This window comes from Lepidochelys kempii, chromosome 1 (assembly GCF_965140265.1).
Source record: "Lepidochelys kempii isolate rLepKem1 chromosome 1, rLepKem1.hap2, whole genome shotgun sequence".
Taxonomy (NCBI): Eukaryota; Metazoa; Chordata; order Testudines; family Cheloniidae; genus Lepidochelys; species Lepidochelys kempii.
The window spans coordinates 247,396,797-247,413,890 of NC_133256.1; the positions used below are offsets into that span (position 1 = coordinate 247,396,797).

Here is a 17,094-nt window from a genome sequence, read left to right on the forward strand (position 1 = left end):
CCAAATATAATTGAAACTGGTGTGATTATATTGTGTTGTTTTGACAAATAAAATATGCAGAATTTTAAAATATTGTGTGCAGAATTTTTAATTTTTTGGCGCAGAATCCCCCAGGAGTAATATAACATACACATTAACATCCTAAGTGCTAAATAAATGTGTTGTGTATACCATAGTGATGACTCCTGTCTCACAAGCTGATTGGGCATGGCTCCCTGCTCCAGGCATTGCAATCTCCAGGGTTGCAGCTCTGATGGGGGTCTGGCCAGGGTGAATTTGTGAGAGTGGCACTGTGACTTGATACATAGGGATGCAGAACCACTCACTCAAATTTAGCCTGGCTCTTTCCCTGTCGTCATGTTGGAAGGGTGGCTGGGCTAAACCTGATCATCACTGTGACTCCGTGCTCCAGCTCACAAAGCCCAGAACGAGGAGCCAACCCTAGTCACCCCACAGGACCAGAGCGACAGGAGCCACTGCTATGGGGTGAGTGTGGGGTGGGCTCTGTAACATCCTCCCTTCCCTCTGGCCTCCCACATGACCCTTTGATACATTCTGGTAACCCAGTTTTGAGTAACAACTCACGGGTTAAGAAATCCTGGTCTAAGAAACCAGCTATGGTATGTACTTATTGGCTGTTTCAAGGTTCTCCCTTTGAACTGGGACCTGAGTTCCAGCTGAAGACCGGACTAAATACGATTGTAAAGTTTAGCACATAGTTGACGTGTGTAGTTAGCAAAGTGCATTTTTAGTACAAAGAAGACACATTCACTCAGCAAGTGGACGCCGCATTAACTTCTCCATTTGAGTACTTACTGTATATTCTCTGAAATTTTTATACCCCCAAAACACTATAAAGGGGAATTGTCAAGTAGTTTTGTTGCAAAACTTGACCTGCCAATCCCTCTATCAGGGAAAATATCTTTGGATTCTAAACATTTTTTGCTGTATTTTTTTTTTTTTTTAAGTACATGAGTTCAACACTTAAATATAAGAAGATGAGTTCCCTCTGCAGGCTTTACAGTAATGGTTTGAATCAAACAAAAGCTATGTTCGTTTCTGCCTTTGGCTTTATGGGTGCTGTTGCCACTCTACAGCACCAGTTTTGATCTTCTCTTGTTTTCTGCTTGTTTTAGATTCTTGCCTCCATTGAGCTTCTGGCTCGGTCATTGCCAAAAATTCACCGCAGTGCATCTGAGCCCTCATTAAACCGGGCTGGCTTCCAGACGGAGGATTTTAGTCTGTATACTTGTGCTTCTCCAAAAACACCCATCCAGGCAGGGGGATACGGTGGGTTTCCAGTACACTGAAAAGGCGTTCAAAGCATGTGCCTGTGTGAGTGCTGTTCTGTTCCCGTGTGTGCGTGCACAAGTGTGCGTATGTTCTGAATTCCTACATGCTGTTCTCTTTAAAGGTGCACTGAGGGAGTAAACACTTACGTGTTAGGAGTGTGGGCTTTGTATGTTGCTGGCATGGAGACTGTTGCTAGATATGGATGCCCTGGGAATTGCCAGCACAAAAGGATTAAAAGGTCATCTAAGGGAAAAGTCACTTCAGACAAAACAAAAAAAACCTGTTTTGGTTACTGGGTCATACCTTGCATTTCCTTTGCTTTCTGTGCCTTCTTTCCTTACTTTGATGGTTGGGTTAGTTGCTTTGTGGGCGGTGTCTTTATGTTTAAATAATCAAACTATATATTTTTTTCAATTGAATTGTCCGTATCCATGAGCAACAGGTTTTAGCTTCTCAGATTAGTTGTGTTGCTGGTGATATGTGAAGATGGCAAAAAGACCTTAGCTGCAAGGCTGAGCACAGCCAAAACTTGGTGTAGTCAGCAAAGGTGAGCAAACACAACACAGATTGCAAAGGAAGGCTTTGGCAATGTGTGACTTTTATTTTTAAATTTATGGTTTAAAAGAGTGCTGGTTGGAAAATATCTTTTACTAGAGAAGGTATCTGTTTTTTGTCTAAATGGTCTGACCAGTTCTACTTTAAAACCTTTTACAAATCTCTAATATCTCTGCAATGTAGAACAAACTTCAGATGTCTGGTGTTGCTTCTGAACAGCACACATATCATGAATAATCATCCCTGTATCCTGCAAATTAGAAGGAGTCTTATTTTGAGAAACTTGACGACTCTGAGAACATAATCAAATGTGTGTCTGCTATGCAATAATATGTTAACACCCACAATAGGAAAAACCTATTTTGTAGAAACAAAGCAGTAAACTTGAAAAGTTGTTTTCAGTGGGAAATCAATATTGTACAATGAATTTTATGTTTTAAAAAATGGTTTGCTATTATTTCACTACTTTATTTTAGTTAGTAATGTTGCTGAAGAAGTCTCTTTTCTGTGGGGAGAATGTTTTGCTTTTGTATAGAAGTTATTGGGTTGACTGCAAGTACCTAGCAAAGCAAACTAGAAACCCTGCTAAGATCATAATGTCAACTCATACCCTATTTTTCTTCTTCTTTTTTTTTTTTTTTTTTTGGATTATTCAACTTGAACAGGTAAATGACAGAGTAGTCCTATCTGTTTCATGTTACACTGACCTCTGGTGGCAGACATTAAAACAGTAACATTTTCAATGTCCTCATTGTCATATTCCTGTCCTATTTGAACTGTGTTCTTGAATATTTTACAGTTCTTTTAAATATTAAGCTGTTTACTGTGAACAGTTTCTCTCCACCAGAAACAAGATTTTGCTATCAAGGCAAGGAAAATATTTCCTAATGGCTTCTGGTTTATAATTTGTAGATAAGTTTGCAGTGGTGCTGCCAGGATGTCTTACCATTAGATGGGGGTGAACAGCAAAAAGCTTTCCTGCATGCCAGACCCTGCTGAAGCAGTAGAGTGCCTAGCCATGTGGTCACAGATCCTTGTAATGCAGTAGTTGGTAGCTGAGGGCTTGGAGAGGTGTGAGCAATTCCTACATTCCATAGGCTGACAATAATCGCCTAGCCCTTCTAATAGTTTCCCTAGTTCCTTTCTATCCACCTGCTGGAATAGTAACAGAACAAACCTGTTTTTTTTCCATTTCGTAAGATAAGGAACTCCAATTGTAAATTGTGGTTTTATTAGAGTTAGGTTTAGGATTAAAAGCTTTTTTTTTTAAACATTTTTGACCATTTTGTCAATGTTTGGGTATTTTTAGTTCACCATGGCAGATCTATCTTAAAACCAGAGTTCTAAAGGTTTTTTTTCTCTTTCCCATGAAATTCCCTACTTCAGATAGTCAAGAAAAGTGCCTCTTATGCTTTGGGGAAGGGCACTCAGCTGAAGGTTATGATGCCTCCTCAGGTGCAAGCAGTATGGCTGCTATGCCTCCCTTGCTGTCAAAACAAGATACGGTGTAGAATCCCAGGCAGAAAGGGCTCTTCCTCTTGTAAAATCATCCTGCAAGGAACTGTCAGAATGGTTTCCCTCGGCTAAGGGTACAGAGTAAGCAGCTATGATTCCAGCAGAACCCAGAGGCATCTTGGTTTAAAAAAAAAAAAGGTGTTCTGACAAGGATCCCACAGTCAGATTTATGTCTGCTTCCCTGGATCTCGGAGAAGAGTAGAACTTGTTTGGATCTGGGCCAGCTAGATCAGTCATACACATCGGGGCACTGTTCCATGTCATCTAAGTACCAGGAGCCAATAACCTTTGAAGGCTCCAGTGGTGGGGCTGTCAGAAAACACAGAGCCATCATCACTGCCCAGCCCCAGCTTACTCCCTCTTACAGTCTGTCAGATCTGTTCAAGATTTTCCCGTCAGTGCTGTGCTGATGAGCCCTTGATGCCATGGGAACCACAGTTCTGGAAAAACCGAATGTCATATTCAGATATATGGGGCCCACTTTTCCTGCTATATCTAAGCTGAGTGCATTGGACTTCTTGGAACCAAAAAAAAAAGGGGGGTTACTTGCCATTCTGCTGCAGCTTCACTCAAGGGGAGCCCTGTATGGGCACAGGAACATCCTTGGAGCCTCAGGTGTCAGGTTGGGAAGCTCCAAAGTTTAAATCTTACCCAGACTTCCCTCCATCTGAACACACTTTGGGGATTTTTACCCTATGGTCTTCCACCACCTGTGTCAGAGGTCTCTTCAGTGAAGAGTGGTAAGAAGAGACCATGATTTTCTACTCTCCCAAAAAATCTCCTGAGCGGGTGAAGGATTTAGTAGGGATCCCTCTGCTGTCTCCACCTGAATTCACTAATTTTCCTGATGTGACATCAAGTCCTCAGAAGTATAACTGTCTGCCTCATCCTCTGATGTGAGCATCTTAACTGCTTCCTCCTCTCCTCCAAGTAATATTAGGGCTTTGTGTGATTTCCCATCACCTATCCTGGACCTATGCAAAGAGAGACAGACTTTTTCTGGAGCTTTTTTAAAATCTAATTTTGCATGGTTTCTTTGGGGCAAACCCAGTCCCTATTCTCAATCCTCAGGTTTGGTTATGGGTCCTTATCCTCTCAAGATGCCTACTTCTGTACTCAAGGCAAAAGTACAGTGACTACCTTAGGTTTGTGGGGGAAAACAATCTGTACAATTTAGTAGCCTGCAGAGTATTCACCAAGTAACTAGTAGTGACTACTGCTTGTCTGCGTTGACAAGATTTACAGGTGTATCTGGATCTGGATAACTGGATCATTAGAGCCCAGTCTTACTGTGAAATGGTTTATTCCCGGTGAGATATGCTCCTTCTTCAGATCTCTTGGTCTGAGAGTAAACAAAGTGAAATCAAACTTGGTCCCTGGGCAGGCTCTAATCTTCATAGAGGCCCAGCCTAAATTTTACAAGAGTTCTAGCTTACCTGTCCCAGACAGTGAGCCTAGCCATGTCCGTGCTAGATGGTTCTGTGAGATTTTATCTGCATGCGTGAGGCCTGATGGAGACCTGCATTTGTGTCAGCCCCGTTGGTAAGTATACAAATATGACCCAGGTAGAGGTAGCTGCAGCTGGTGTAGAAATATTTTCGTCTCGGTGGATCAGATACTTACTACTGCTGTGGATACTGCCAGTGTGCATCTCAAAGGCCGGGGGATGCCCTTCTCTTACCTTGCTTCTCAGACAGTGTTGCATCAAATCTGGGTTAAGGAGCACATGAAGAATCTTGGAGCAGTGAATAGTCTTTGGAAAAGAGTCCACATAAATTTGCTAGAGCTGAAGATCTGTAAGTTGGATCACAAATCCTTTCTCCCAGAGATGAGGGGCAGCTAGTACAGACCATATGAATGTGATTTATTATATGGACATATATGGAAGAACTTGGTCTCTTCTTATTACAATAGTTTTTGGAAATTGTGCATTTGAAACAAAGTGGGTCCATCTGCTCTGCGCCTAACAGGTATGAAAATGCCTTAGCCATCTACTTGAGACAAATGGGGACCATCATAAGTGGTCATTCAAATCATCTATGGCATTTGGAAATTGAGTTGTTTGCTGAAAGTCAAAACAAGTGTCAGATGTTCTGATTGAGAGAAGGCAGAAATCCACAATCAAAAATTTTTCTTACATGCTGAGGGAAAAATGCTCTTTCTTGTTTCCTCTCGCATCCAGAGCATTGCATAAGGTTCGGCATGACAGAACCAGAGTGACCCTATTAACGCTGGGCTGGGCACAGCAGACTTGTTCTCAGAGCTTATGGCACTGTCTGAAGGTCATCCATTCAGTCTTCCTCAGAGTCAAGATCTCTTGTCCCAGCAGAACAGCTGGGTAGTGAACATCTTAAGTTACTTCATATGACAGCATGTTTGGTGGGTTTCAAGAACCAGAGGTCTGTGCTTGTCAAGTCAGTCATTCTACAGATAGAGGATGGGGTGGGGTGGGGGGTAAAGATGAGCTGGGGCAAGGTTTTTATATCCTCATTATATGAAATGTTGGGATAAGGGAATTTTGCTCTTAACTGCCAACCACTGCTCAACAGAGTTCTGTGGCCACATGGCTGGATACATGACTCTTGCAGCGTGGCTGTTTGGAGCCAATGCACTTGCAGAACAAGAACTTTTGTTGGCAAGTAGATTTTTTATATATATATATAGAGAGAGTCTCTCAGATTTTAGAATAAATGTATCTTGATTATCTACCACTACAGGGCCAGCATGTTATCTGCACTAAATTTGTCACCCATTCAGTTAAGATTTGTTATCTGAGATCAGGCTAGCACCTGAAAGTTAATAAGTATAGACTAAGATCAGCTTGTTATAAATGTCACTTTACTAAGATGTAGATGTAGACAGACTGAAAAATGACTGACAGTATTGACCTGTTAGCATCTGCTATGCATTATGTCAGTCACTAGATGAAATATTTTGACCCCCTCGCTCTGTTCTCCAGCTCATTCATATAAGTAGTTCATCTTTCGTCTTCTGAAGTCTCTTAGCAACAATTAAAAACTGAACTATTAGCTGAAACAGGCACAAGAGGAGTAAAGAGGGAGCAATCTCTTGTTTATCAATTAATCTTTAATCAGCCATTTCGGAAAGTAGACTGAAAAGCAAATTAAATAGAACCTGTTTAGACAGTTTGGCCTGTTAACCTCAAAGAGGCAATACTGTAACCTTTTGTCCTTTTTCCCTTTCAAAAAAAGTACTGAAACACGAGGCCATGAGTTCTACTAAAAGATGCTGTAGATATGCCAGAGAGAGGATAACATTAAGTATATTGAGTGTTTGAGAGCAAGGGTTTCATCTTTTGGTAGGGTTAAGAGAGTATTAACACAGTAAACGGAGCCCGTGGATAAAAACACTTCATTTAACAGGATTATCTTTCAGTTACATGCCTTCATGGAGTACTGGAGCTGTCAGAGGGCATATTTTTACTTGCAAGTTTCATGTGTGTGACTTCCACAGATTACAGGACGCTAAACCTGTTCAAGCCCCAAACTTGACTAATTTTAAAATGGTGAGAAGTTCTCCTGACAATTCTCTTCCTGTGCTCCCTCTACCCCATGCCTTAAATTAACAGCCATGATGCTGGAAGATTTAAAGTGAGGAAAATGAACATTGCTTTGGTATAATGTCCCTACTACTGCTCTCAGGGTGAAATTCATCCTTGTGCAGAGGGCTAGTGCAAGGCTTATGCATTGCTCACATCCCAGTTAAGCCTTCAAAATAAGGCTTAAATGTGGCTTAAGTAGTGCACTGAACTTGTGCTGGCCCTTCTGCTCCTGGATAAATTTCATCCTCCAAGCTTATCATGATTCTGGTGTTCTCTTTAATGCTGATTCCCAGAAAGATATAAACAAATAAAAGTCATATTGAATTTTTGCCAAATGAAGGATGACAGAAGTGCTACTGAAGGAATTATGTTTGAACTTGCAAAAGGGTAGTCTGGAAAAAGCTAAACATTGTGAAATGCTTTCTGCATTGTTACTACTTAAAAATAACCCCACCAATAAACAAGATACACATGGTTCTGTAGATTACAATATGCCCCATTCTTTATCCCAGTCCCCCTTTTTTAGAAATCTGGGAAACACCCCCTCACTCACTTCCCATGACACTCTCCTTCTAATCAAGACCTTTGATTAATTTTCTCAACTCTGACTCCCTTATGTGCTCCTGTGTCCTTTAGGGAGTACCTCAGTGCATGCACTTCTGTATGAGTTATTCCTAAGAGTACTCTCTGTGCACGTTCTCCTCACATGGAGACTTGTTCACTTTCCTTGGTTCTTTCCTTTGTAAAGCAGGCTGTGCTACACGTTTTGGGGAACTGAGTGTCATTTTGAATTGAACTAACATAATTCTTTTTAAATAATACTTGTGAATATATTTCTGTCCGTTCCACCCCTTCCACCCCCCATTCAGGGCATACATGTAAGACAATACTTGTACTTATTTTTCTTTAGACTATTTGGGCTGTTTTTCAGAAGGTGGAAGGATACCAATGTAGGGAGCAGTTGTTTGAAACAGTGGATACCAAGATAGGGAGCAGTGTTCGATTGTAACAGTGTACGGAATGGACAGGTATTCTCTTGCAGGAAAGTGGCATAACTTGTCCTACCAGCAGTGCATGAACCCAATAATGGAGACCGTAGGCCAGTTTCTTTTCCTCACACTCAGTCCCCTCTAGTGAAGCACATATAGAGATCCTCCATGAAAAGCCTGCCAAAGTACAATTTATTGGTAGGGAGGAAAGAAAGGTCTTTTATCTAAAGTACAGAATCTGGGGGCAACAGGCTTTGGTTTCATTCCAGGGTTTGCTACAGACTTCTTGTGTGGCCTTGGGCAACAATCTTAATCTCTGTGCCACGGCTTCATTTCTGTGACGTGAGGATATGGATCGACCGCAAAGGGTGTTGAGGCTTAATTAAATGTGTATGGGAAGGCACTGTATAGAAGTATTATTTATTGTTAAATAATTCTAAAATGGCCATTAGGGTTGTTTCAGACCCAGGCTAGGCTCCTATCCTTGTGCTTCCTGTCCTTGGTGAGTGAATGTACTTCCACCACTCTGCTTTCTGGCCCAGGAGTGAATGGACGAGTTCACATCTCAGGTTCCCATCCCATTAGATTGCTGCATTGGTCTATAAACCAGTTTCTAATGTACTGTAGTATTGGTTTAATAATCAAAAGGACTTTAGTGCGTAACACTTAAAGATTCATGTGTAAGCACAGTAATTCTTTTGATTATTAAACCAGTTTTGAAGCAAGATAAAACTGGTTTACAGGCTGAAAAACTGCATTATTACAAATGTCACTTTTCAGCAAGTGGGACGCATCTGACAGTAGGAAGCTTAAAAATGAAATTCTAATTTAGCATTTTATTTTAAAACTCACGGTGAAAAAGATTTTCTTCCTGTGAATGTTCAGACCTCTGCCCTGAGCAAAATGGGCCTGGCTTGCTTTTAAGAAATCTTACTTCAAAAAAATATGCTGAGTACACTTGATGTTCTGTCACTACAAGTATGGTCTTTCTGTGCCTTAATTTTAACTGTTGCATTTTTTAACATCTGACATATTCAGCCTAGTGTTCAACTGCAGAAATCTCTGTCCAGCTGATAATTGAGATCACCTTTTTAAACCAAGATCTTGTCCTCCCTCTTGTCCTCCCTCTACAGGAGAATTTGCAGCGTTCAAGTAGCCACAGCGCCATGGCAGCACCCACTCTATTATTTAAGTCTTGTGTTCCTACAGTTTCTTAACATCAAAACTCTGTTCTGCTCCTCCAAACCTAAAGCAATTTAGGAAAAGATATCCGTAAGCTTAGAGCAGAGCAGAAGGGAACTGCTGGTCCAACACAAGGGGGGGAAATAATCTTTTTAGGAACCAGAATTCTCTGCTGCCAGTGTTTCTCCTTCAACACAAAACACCACGTGTATTCAGAGACCGCAGTGGCTGCCTGTACCGTTGTCATCATTCCCAGGAGAGAGGAGAGGGCACGCGTGTTTTGACTTTGGTGCTCAGGCATAAGGGGATGGAACTGCTGCAGCAGCTTAGGAGACTTGCTTTGGATGTCTGCCAGTTGGCTTTCTCCCTCTAACAACGAATCATCAGAGGCTGAACATCTGATGAGAGTGCTAATCAAAAGAATCATCTTCTGTTCTGATTTATTTTTTTCCTGGCATGCTTACTGATTTATGGGTCAAAATGCAGTATCCCCTTTTCATTTAAATGCAGATATCAAACATTTCAATCAGTCTACATCATTGACTTTTATCCCAGTTAAATTTGATACTTTGAGGGGTGGGAGGTGGCTTGGAGAGAAGTTAATCTGGAGGAAAAGGGGATGCTGCACCATATTCAAATTTACTTTTCACTTATCCAAAAAACCTACCCTTTTCTTGTTTCTAATACTTTCTGGTGTGCTCAGACAGGGCATCTTTCAGAAGGATTGGGAAGCTCCTCTCGTTGGTCCAGCAACAAACTAAAGTTAACCAAAAAAAAAAATATATGTAGCAAGTTCTCAAAATATTTTTTTGTATCATCTAATTCAGTGTATTTTTCAGAAATGTGATAATGGCATCCGAAGTCTGTAAAACTGCTAATACAGACTATGGAATGGTGTATGTACCTATTTTAAAAGTTTTATTTTAAATGAGGGTGCAGGTTAATGCCAGGTACCTTACCAATATATAAGGTTTTCATAAACAGGAAAAAATAGTTCTCAGGTTGAACTGAAAAAAAATATATAAAAAATCCCCCCCTCCCACCCCCAAATTAGACATTCTGCAAATTGTGTTTTGGTACTTAGAGAGCTTTTTTAAAAGGATTTTTATCCTGGTAACTCAGTGTTCTCTGATAAGTGTGTGTGTAAATGTGGAGCATCTTGTCCCAGTGGCAAGGTGTTAGATTAAAAAAACAAACTACTACTACAAAAAACGGTACTTGCTGGATCCACGCTGACCTTTTCTCCTCTCGTTGGTTCCCTCTGTTTGACTCTCTTGTTTCCATCCCTCCATTTTTCCCTTTTCCACAGTTTGCAAACTAGGATAAAGGTGGCAGTATCCAATTAGTTTCCCTTGTTTCCCTGTCCTCCAAGCCCAGTTCTCAAATGGTTGGTAGCTTTTTGACAAGTTACCAAGTCAGAAGACAAATTCATAAAGTTCAGCACATTGTTTACCTCTAGTAGAATATCTTGTGATGTGATCTGTTTGCAGAATTCTCCGATGTGTGGTATGAAACTTAAATTATTTGTACAGAGGCAAGTCAGACCATAGTAGAAAGAAATTCAAGCTCACATGGAAGTCTTCAGAGTTTGGTTAATATCTGCCCTAGACCACTCTACATGAGGCAGGAGAATTGACGCCTCTAATTGGCAGCGCTTTTCTTAGGTGAATGAAATCATGAGACACATGTAAAGGAGTTAAATTTGTACAAATGCACATGGCGTTGGCTGAACACATGGCTTTTGCCTCACTAAGTGAGTGGGGACCTTTCCTGTGTACAGAAGGGTACCCCTAGAGATATAGGTAGCCTGTTAACGTTTGTCAATTAATATTTGCTGGGGTTAAGGGGTCCTGATTAATTTGAAGTGAGAAATATAATTGAAATACTGTGTATTCATGTTAATTCCACAAACATTAGCCAGACAGCAACAAAGAGTGACGTGAAGTTACCACAAGGATGAAGCAATTCATGTTACTACATGAATAGAATTGATTATGTGTACAGGGTGCATTTTAACAAACAAACAAGCACAACTTTTTTCTTCTCTGCTGTGGGTCTTCAGATGCTATTAGGTTTTTTCCTTCCTGAGATGGGCAGGAATTAAAATAATCAGTAGCAGTGTCTACTTTCCAGTGTGGAGAAGCAAGCAAAGTGAGCAGTAGTGCACAGTCAGGTGAAATCACCGTGTGCCATGTTAGTGTAATGGCAGTGTACAGTGCTATCTGAGGCAGTTGACAGACCAAGGTGGAGAAAGCTAGGAACCAAGTTGTCAGCAACAGTTGAGAATTTTTACCAACATTAACTCCAAGAGAGTGAAGTCATTACTGTATCAGTTTTCCCCTCAACCGTTTTTTTTTTTTTTTTTGGCTTGTGATATAGCTTGTTAAATGTAGGGCAAACTGAAAATTACATATGCTCCTAAAGAACGGTATAGTCTAAGTATGTATTGCTGGGTTAAGAATTATCATTTCAATGTACTGGATAAAAATCCTAGTTTCCTTCTATATTTTCATGCTGGCAGAGAAGTATTTGTTAAAATATAACAGTAAGGAATTATTTTTATCCTCTTTTTAAATGAATTTATTTTGTAATGCTTCATTACCTATTAGTCTACAATATGCTTCTTGAGCCCACAGGAAAAGCACAAGGAAAATGGCTATCCTTGTCCATGCAAAGCACTTTATAAGTAACACATGGTCTTTGATTTCCCCTGCCCTCCAAAAAACATGTATGTTGTTTGACTGTTTAGTTAAGTCTTTCAGGTTTCATTTCTATCACCTTCCAAGTTTTTTCTCTTAAAGTAGCTGTAATGCTTTGTTTGTGTCCAGCTTTGTATCTGTACAAAGACCACCTTAATCCTCATGCAAAACTTTGGGAAAATTTGATTAGTAAATAATTGTTTTTCTTCATTTCTTTTCCTTCAGAAATTACTAAAGACGTTTTGCATGAAAATAGGATCAGTTTTAAAGGTGCCTTGCAGGTGTTTGGTAAACAGTGAGACAGTAGCAGGGACCTGTATTGAAAGCCCCAGATAGCAATGGGGTGAAGAAAACAATTAACTCTTTTAAAAAATAATAAATACATTCAGGCTCTCTGTTCACACAATGCAGCTTCAGCTCATCTGTGATTCCCCAGCTCAGTGCACTAGGACATAAACCCACATGCTGGGTTTGGAAATTTTATTAAATATTTTTATGCCTGTTGAGATACAAAATTATCTAGGCACTTATACTGCTTTAAGCTCCAACATATCTGAGCAGCTAATAAACCTTTTCAAAACCACCACTTGAGAACCTGTAGTCCAACTCCATGCTCGTATCATCTAGTCCCTTCTCCCGGTCAGTGCAGGATTCTTCCCTATAGTATATTGTCTGGGGCATCGTGGTGGCATTGAAGTCAAATGGAGTGAATGTAGGGGCCTAATTACTTCTAAAGCATCAGCATCAGTTAAATGCCGAATGTTCCTATATTCAACAGAGTCTTGCTATTCTCATTTTTCACAAAACATTTGCAGGTCACTGAGTTAATCTGTTCCTGCTTGCTTTATTCCTTACCTGAAATCATCCTTTCTCATAATTGAGTTCTTTGGCTATTACTGATAATACAGATTATTTTGGGTCAAATTCTGCCATCATATTTTAGTGGCTTCTACTTAAGTCAGTTGGAGCTACATGTGCTCTTTAGAGGACAACATTTGGCCTACGATGACGTGAAGTGAATAAACAGAAGTGTGAACTGTTAACAAAGATCACATCTTTATGCAAATGTCCAGTGGTAAAAACATACTGAAGAATTGCCTCTATAGTTGTATTGTGTTGTCGATGTACACGGTGCTTTCCTGAACACTTTGAAGACAAGGTCCATGCCCCAAAGACACAGTGATCTAATATCAGTGGAGGCATCAATAGTTCTTGAAGGTATCTGTGTAGTGGAGGGCTGAATTAAGAGCTGCAGCGTGCAAACATTTCACACCTTTCCGGCCTGCAGGTTGTTATGGAATATATTCCCTTCTTGACTGTGAGTGCAGCATGTGTAGCACAAACTATTCAGAGTACTGTAGACAAGTATCTTTCCGTCCATTGAAACAATGTCACCAGGACGTAATATGATAGTCTAACCTTTTAGGTACTTTCGAGATTCAGATGAAAGCCAGTTGCATAAATGGACTGTCATGGCATCACTTTGAAGATACTGGATGTTTTGTGTCTCAGTGTTTTGGTTTTTATTTTCTTTATAGAGACTAGTTTATCACACACATTTTCTTTATAGATACAAGTTTATCTCACACACACACGTTTTCTTTATAGATACAAGTTTATCTCATACACACTCACACTCACACACCTCTTTCTTGGCTGCTTTATTATTTCTTAGCTGGTAAATCAATGCATCAAAAACAGGTGTTGCGACAGTTGGAGTAAAAAGGTCTTGTTTGTCTTTAGGTTTAAAGATGCTAATATAGAAGCTAGTCAGCACCATGAGAGCAGTGAATAGTAATAGTCATAAGTGTGTGTGTGGGATGAAGGGGCGGTTTTTAAAAAATAGCAGGATGGGGATGTTGATGTGAACAAACTGAGGAAGTGAAAGCTAGTAATATTTATATAGAAAAGATATCCAGAAACTCTCTTAAATGGTATACATGAGGCTTCCCAAAAGTTACCTTTGCAATTTGCCAAATGATCTTGTGCCTTCATGACTTAAAACAATGCATATATATTAGGTGCTTTGTAACTAGAGCAGTGGCTTTGGTTTAATTCCAATGCAGTGTCTTCATATTTAGATACAAATATGGACCTTTCACAAAAGTTAGCAGTTTTTGAGTTTGTAAATGTAAGCAAAAGATATATGGAGGAGATGGGGAGGGGAGAATTTACAGAAATATCCAGTGTTCGTATCCAAAATAAAGTTTATATGAGACATATACATGTCTGAGAAAATCTGCAACTTGAAGCTACTCTACAGAAAATAAATGAGTTGCATTTTTTAAAAAATTAATAAAAAGACTTTTTGACCCCTCCAAAAATCTAGCATCGTGTTAGGGAAATGTAATATAAAGTTCTTAGGAGAGAGAAAGTCAGAATATCCAGAGCAGTGTATGAAAAGTGAGCTCTAGAATAGACGGTTGACTGTCAGTACCCATAAGCCATGTACATCATGGTATACCGTTAATTTCCTTGTCCGGGGTTACGTTGTTTAATGGAGTATCGGCAGGTTTCTTTAGTTCTTCCTCAGGCCTCATATTGATACACTGCTAAACCTCTACAACCCCAGCCACTGTTTAAATGATCTATATCCTGTAATCACGTTTACCTTGGGAGATGATGAGTATATTATCAGTTGAGGGGCAAAATATACGTTTGGATTTGATGTGTTCATGTTTCAAACTTATCTTCGCTCCTAGCAGTACTTTAATACTAGTGTCATACTTCATCTGTATGTCCATAAGGAAAAGAGAATGGTCTTTGTTCTTAATGTTTTTTCAAGTCCTTTCCCTGCCTTTGTTGTTGGTGGAAGACTTTGGACATAATTCTGTTATGTAAATCAGTGCAATTAAATGCACAATTATTACAGAATATTAAACTTCTATTAACCCCTTTTTAGTTCCTTTTATAAATCAGGGTGTAATGTTTTTTAAATGTTTTACTTAAATGCCCAGGAAATATCTGGAACTTTTCTTCTTCTTCCAGCCCATGCACTGAAAATACTCTTTAAGAAAAGAGTATCCTCCCTACTTCTATGAAAAACACAACTATTTCCCTATTTTGTGAAGGGGAGAGGGCTTGTGGTAATGTTGGGGAACTTTTAAACTGCCTAAGCATTTGTTTTAGTGTGTCATAGCAACAGTACGTTCAACCCATCCAGATGCCCTAACAGCCTACATGTACTATCCAGTCTTTCTGTCTGGCTTATCATACCTGCAGCAATTGTAGTTGAGAATAAGCCTGTATGACATTTACTTCTGAATTAGTAAAACACAAAGCCGAAACTGTTGTCTGAGTTTTAAATAATAGTTTGTTTTGACAGATATCATTTCATTTGGGTTTCACCCTGCTTGAACTCAGTTTGTTTGTTTTGTGTGTTTGGGAGTTCAGTAAAACGTTAAGACATGACAAGCAATGAACCCTATCTGTGTTGGGGAGACAGGGGTAAAATGGACCAAACTGGGATGGTGGGTATTTTGGGGATAGTGGGGGTTATGAGGGTGGGCATAATTTAAATAACTTTGTCTAAAATAAAATGTAAGTGCAATAAATGTGCTTTTTATTCAAAGCTGTGAACTGTTTAAAAAAAGACATGCACATCATTCCTTCCTGAGTCTTGTTTTTTCCTCCCTCCCCCCCCCCCCCCCCCAAAAGACTGAAACCTGGCAGTGGCCAACCTGCATGTCTTAACTAGTATCATGATTTAATATGTGCTTATCTACATCATGCTATTAAAAAAAAAAAATCTGAATCCCTCTTGGTAGGACTAACAAGGCAAATCCTGCCCCTACTTCTGCACTGCTGGAGACTCCTTTGGAATTAGTGCTAGTCTGCTATGCTTCACTTGAAAGGGCAGGCTGTGAACAGCCCTTGAGGCTGGAGCACCGGCAGGGGGCCCTGAGGATCTGCTGTGTGGCTCCTCTTCACAGGGATACCGAGCCTACTCCAGCCATTGGAACAGTCTCTCTGAGTGGGAAGATTCCTTCCTCTGCATATGACTGGCACTTGTTCTGGCTATGGACCCCAGTGCTGGGTAGAGGATTTTTTCCTAAGCAACTTCCTGCTTGGGTCCTCTATATTCCTTTTGTCAAAACAAGCATGCAGGCTGCCCCCTGTTTTCTCCTATTACTCCACCTTGTTTTGAAGGAATAGTTTAATCACTTGTGCGGTTGTTGCACAGTCTGTCCCTTCCTCGCTCAAGATCATGCCGCTCTCCCTAGGTTAGGAAAGGTGCGGTGGTCTTTTCTCCACAAAGGAGACAATACCAATGTTTTGTTAAAAAGTTCATGAAAGCATAGCACTCGGGAAAAGCAAGGGGGATGGCTTTTTAAAAAATATTATAAAGATGTTGCCTCATAATATCTTGTTTATGAGCAACAGAATACTCTAGTAAGGAGAGGAAAGGGAAATATATAGATTTGATTTTTTTTTTTAGTGCAATGAAATGTACATCCCACAGTTTGAACTCTGTGCTAACAACATTCCTTTAAGCTGTATTTTTACCACCAGAAGTTTTGTGAGGGTCTGAGTCTTCACTGTAGAAGGTCCAATCTGGTTACTTAAGAAAACAGTTGTGTTAGTAGATTTCTATAGCTGCTTTTAAAAACTACAGTGGAGTAATTGTTTTAAAACTTGTATTTATTTTTTAATTCATAAGAAAATATTTTCAGTTTTCTGTTACACAGACCATGGCAACTCCTCCTTTCCCTTCCCAATGTCCACAGTAATTGCTAATAAAAATTATTTTTCTTGCTTGTTTCCTTCCCCTCTACTTTTGTTACCCCTTCCTGCTCAAGTCCTTCATTTGTACTTTGAAGTTTTTTCTCATGTAAATTTGTACAATGGGAAATATTGTCCAGTTTGGTTAGAGAGCATGGAGACAAAGAAAACATTAAAAATTTGATAGCTGAAATTGATTGAAGAAAACTATTTCTGTGTAAAGTTATTTAAAGAACTCTGTATTATATAAAAGGCAAAAAGTTCTATGTACTTGATGTGAATATGAGATTACTGCTATAATAAAGATTGACTGCATGGAGAAACATCTGAGATGAGATATTTATTTTTAAGGTCCAGTCCACAAGATATTGTCCCAGATGTGTTTTAACAAGAGTAGTTTTGTTGTTGTGACAGCTCTGAAGTTTGATAATCAGCTCATAAGAGTGGGAGTCAGAACCCAACTTTATCTTGGGCTAAAGGGCTGTGTCTTCCTTGTCTGTTGATCTCTGCTAGAGTAGATATTTGCACTTTAAGAAACGGATTAGAATTTCCACACTTTCCTCAAAGGCAGTAACAT

General features: G+C 39.8%; 1 protein-coding gene across 2 annotated transcripts in view; it reads left to right on the forward strand.

Moving 5' to 3' along the window:
• The window catches only part of BRAF (B-Raf proto-oncogene, serine/threonine kinase), a 119,306-nt gene extending 102,442 nt beyond the window's left edge, over positions 1–16,864 (forward strand). For both annotated transcript variants that reach the window (XM_073322392.1, XM_073322400.1), the window contains 2 exons: positions 1,137–1,290; positions 9,048–16,864. In XM_073322392.1, coding sequence (XP_073178493.1) covers positions 1,137–1,290; positions 9,048–9,070 — 177 coding nt within the window. In that variant the 3' untranslated portion in view covers positions 9,071–16,864. The remainder of the gene's footprint in view (positions 1–1,136; positions 1,291–9,047) is intronic.
• The last annotated feature ends 230 nt before the right edge of the window (positions 16,865–17,094 follow it).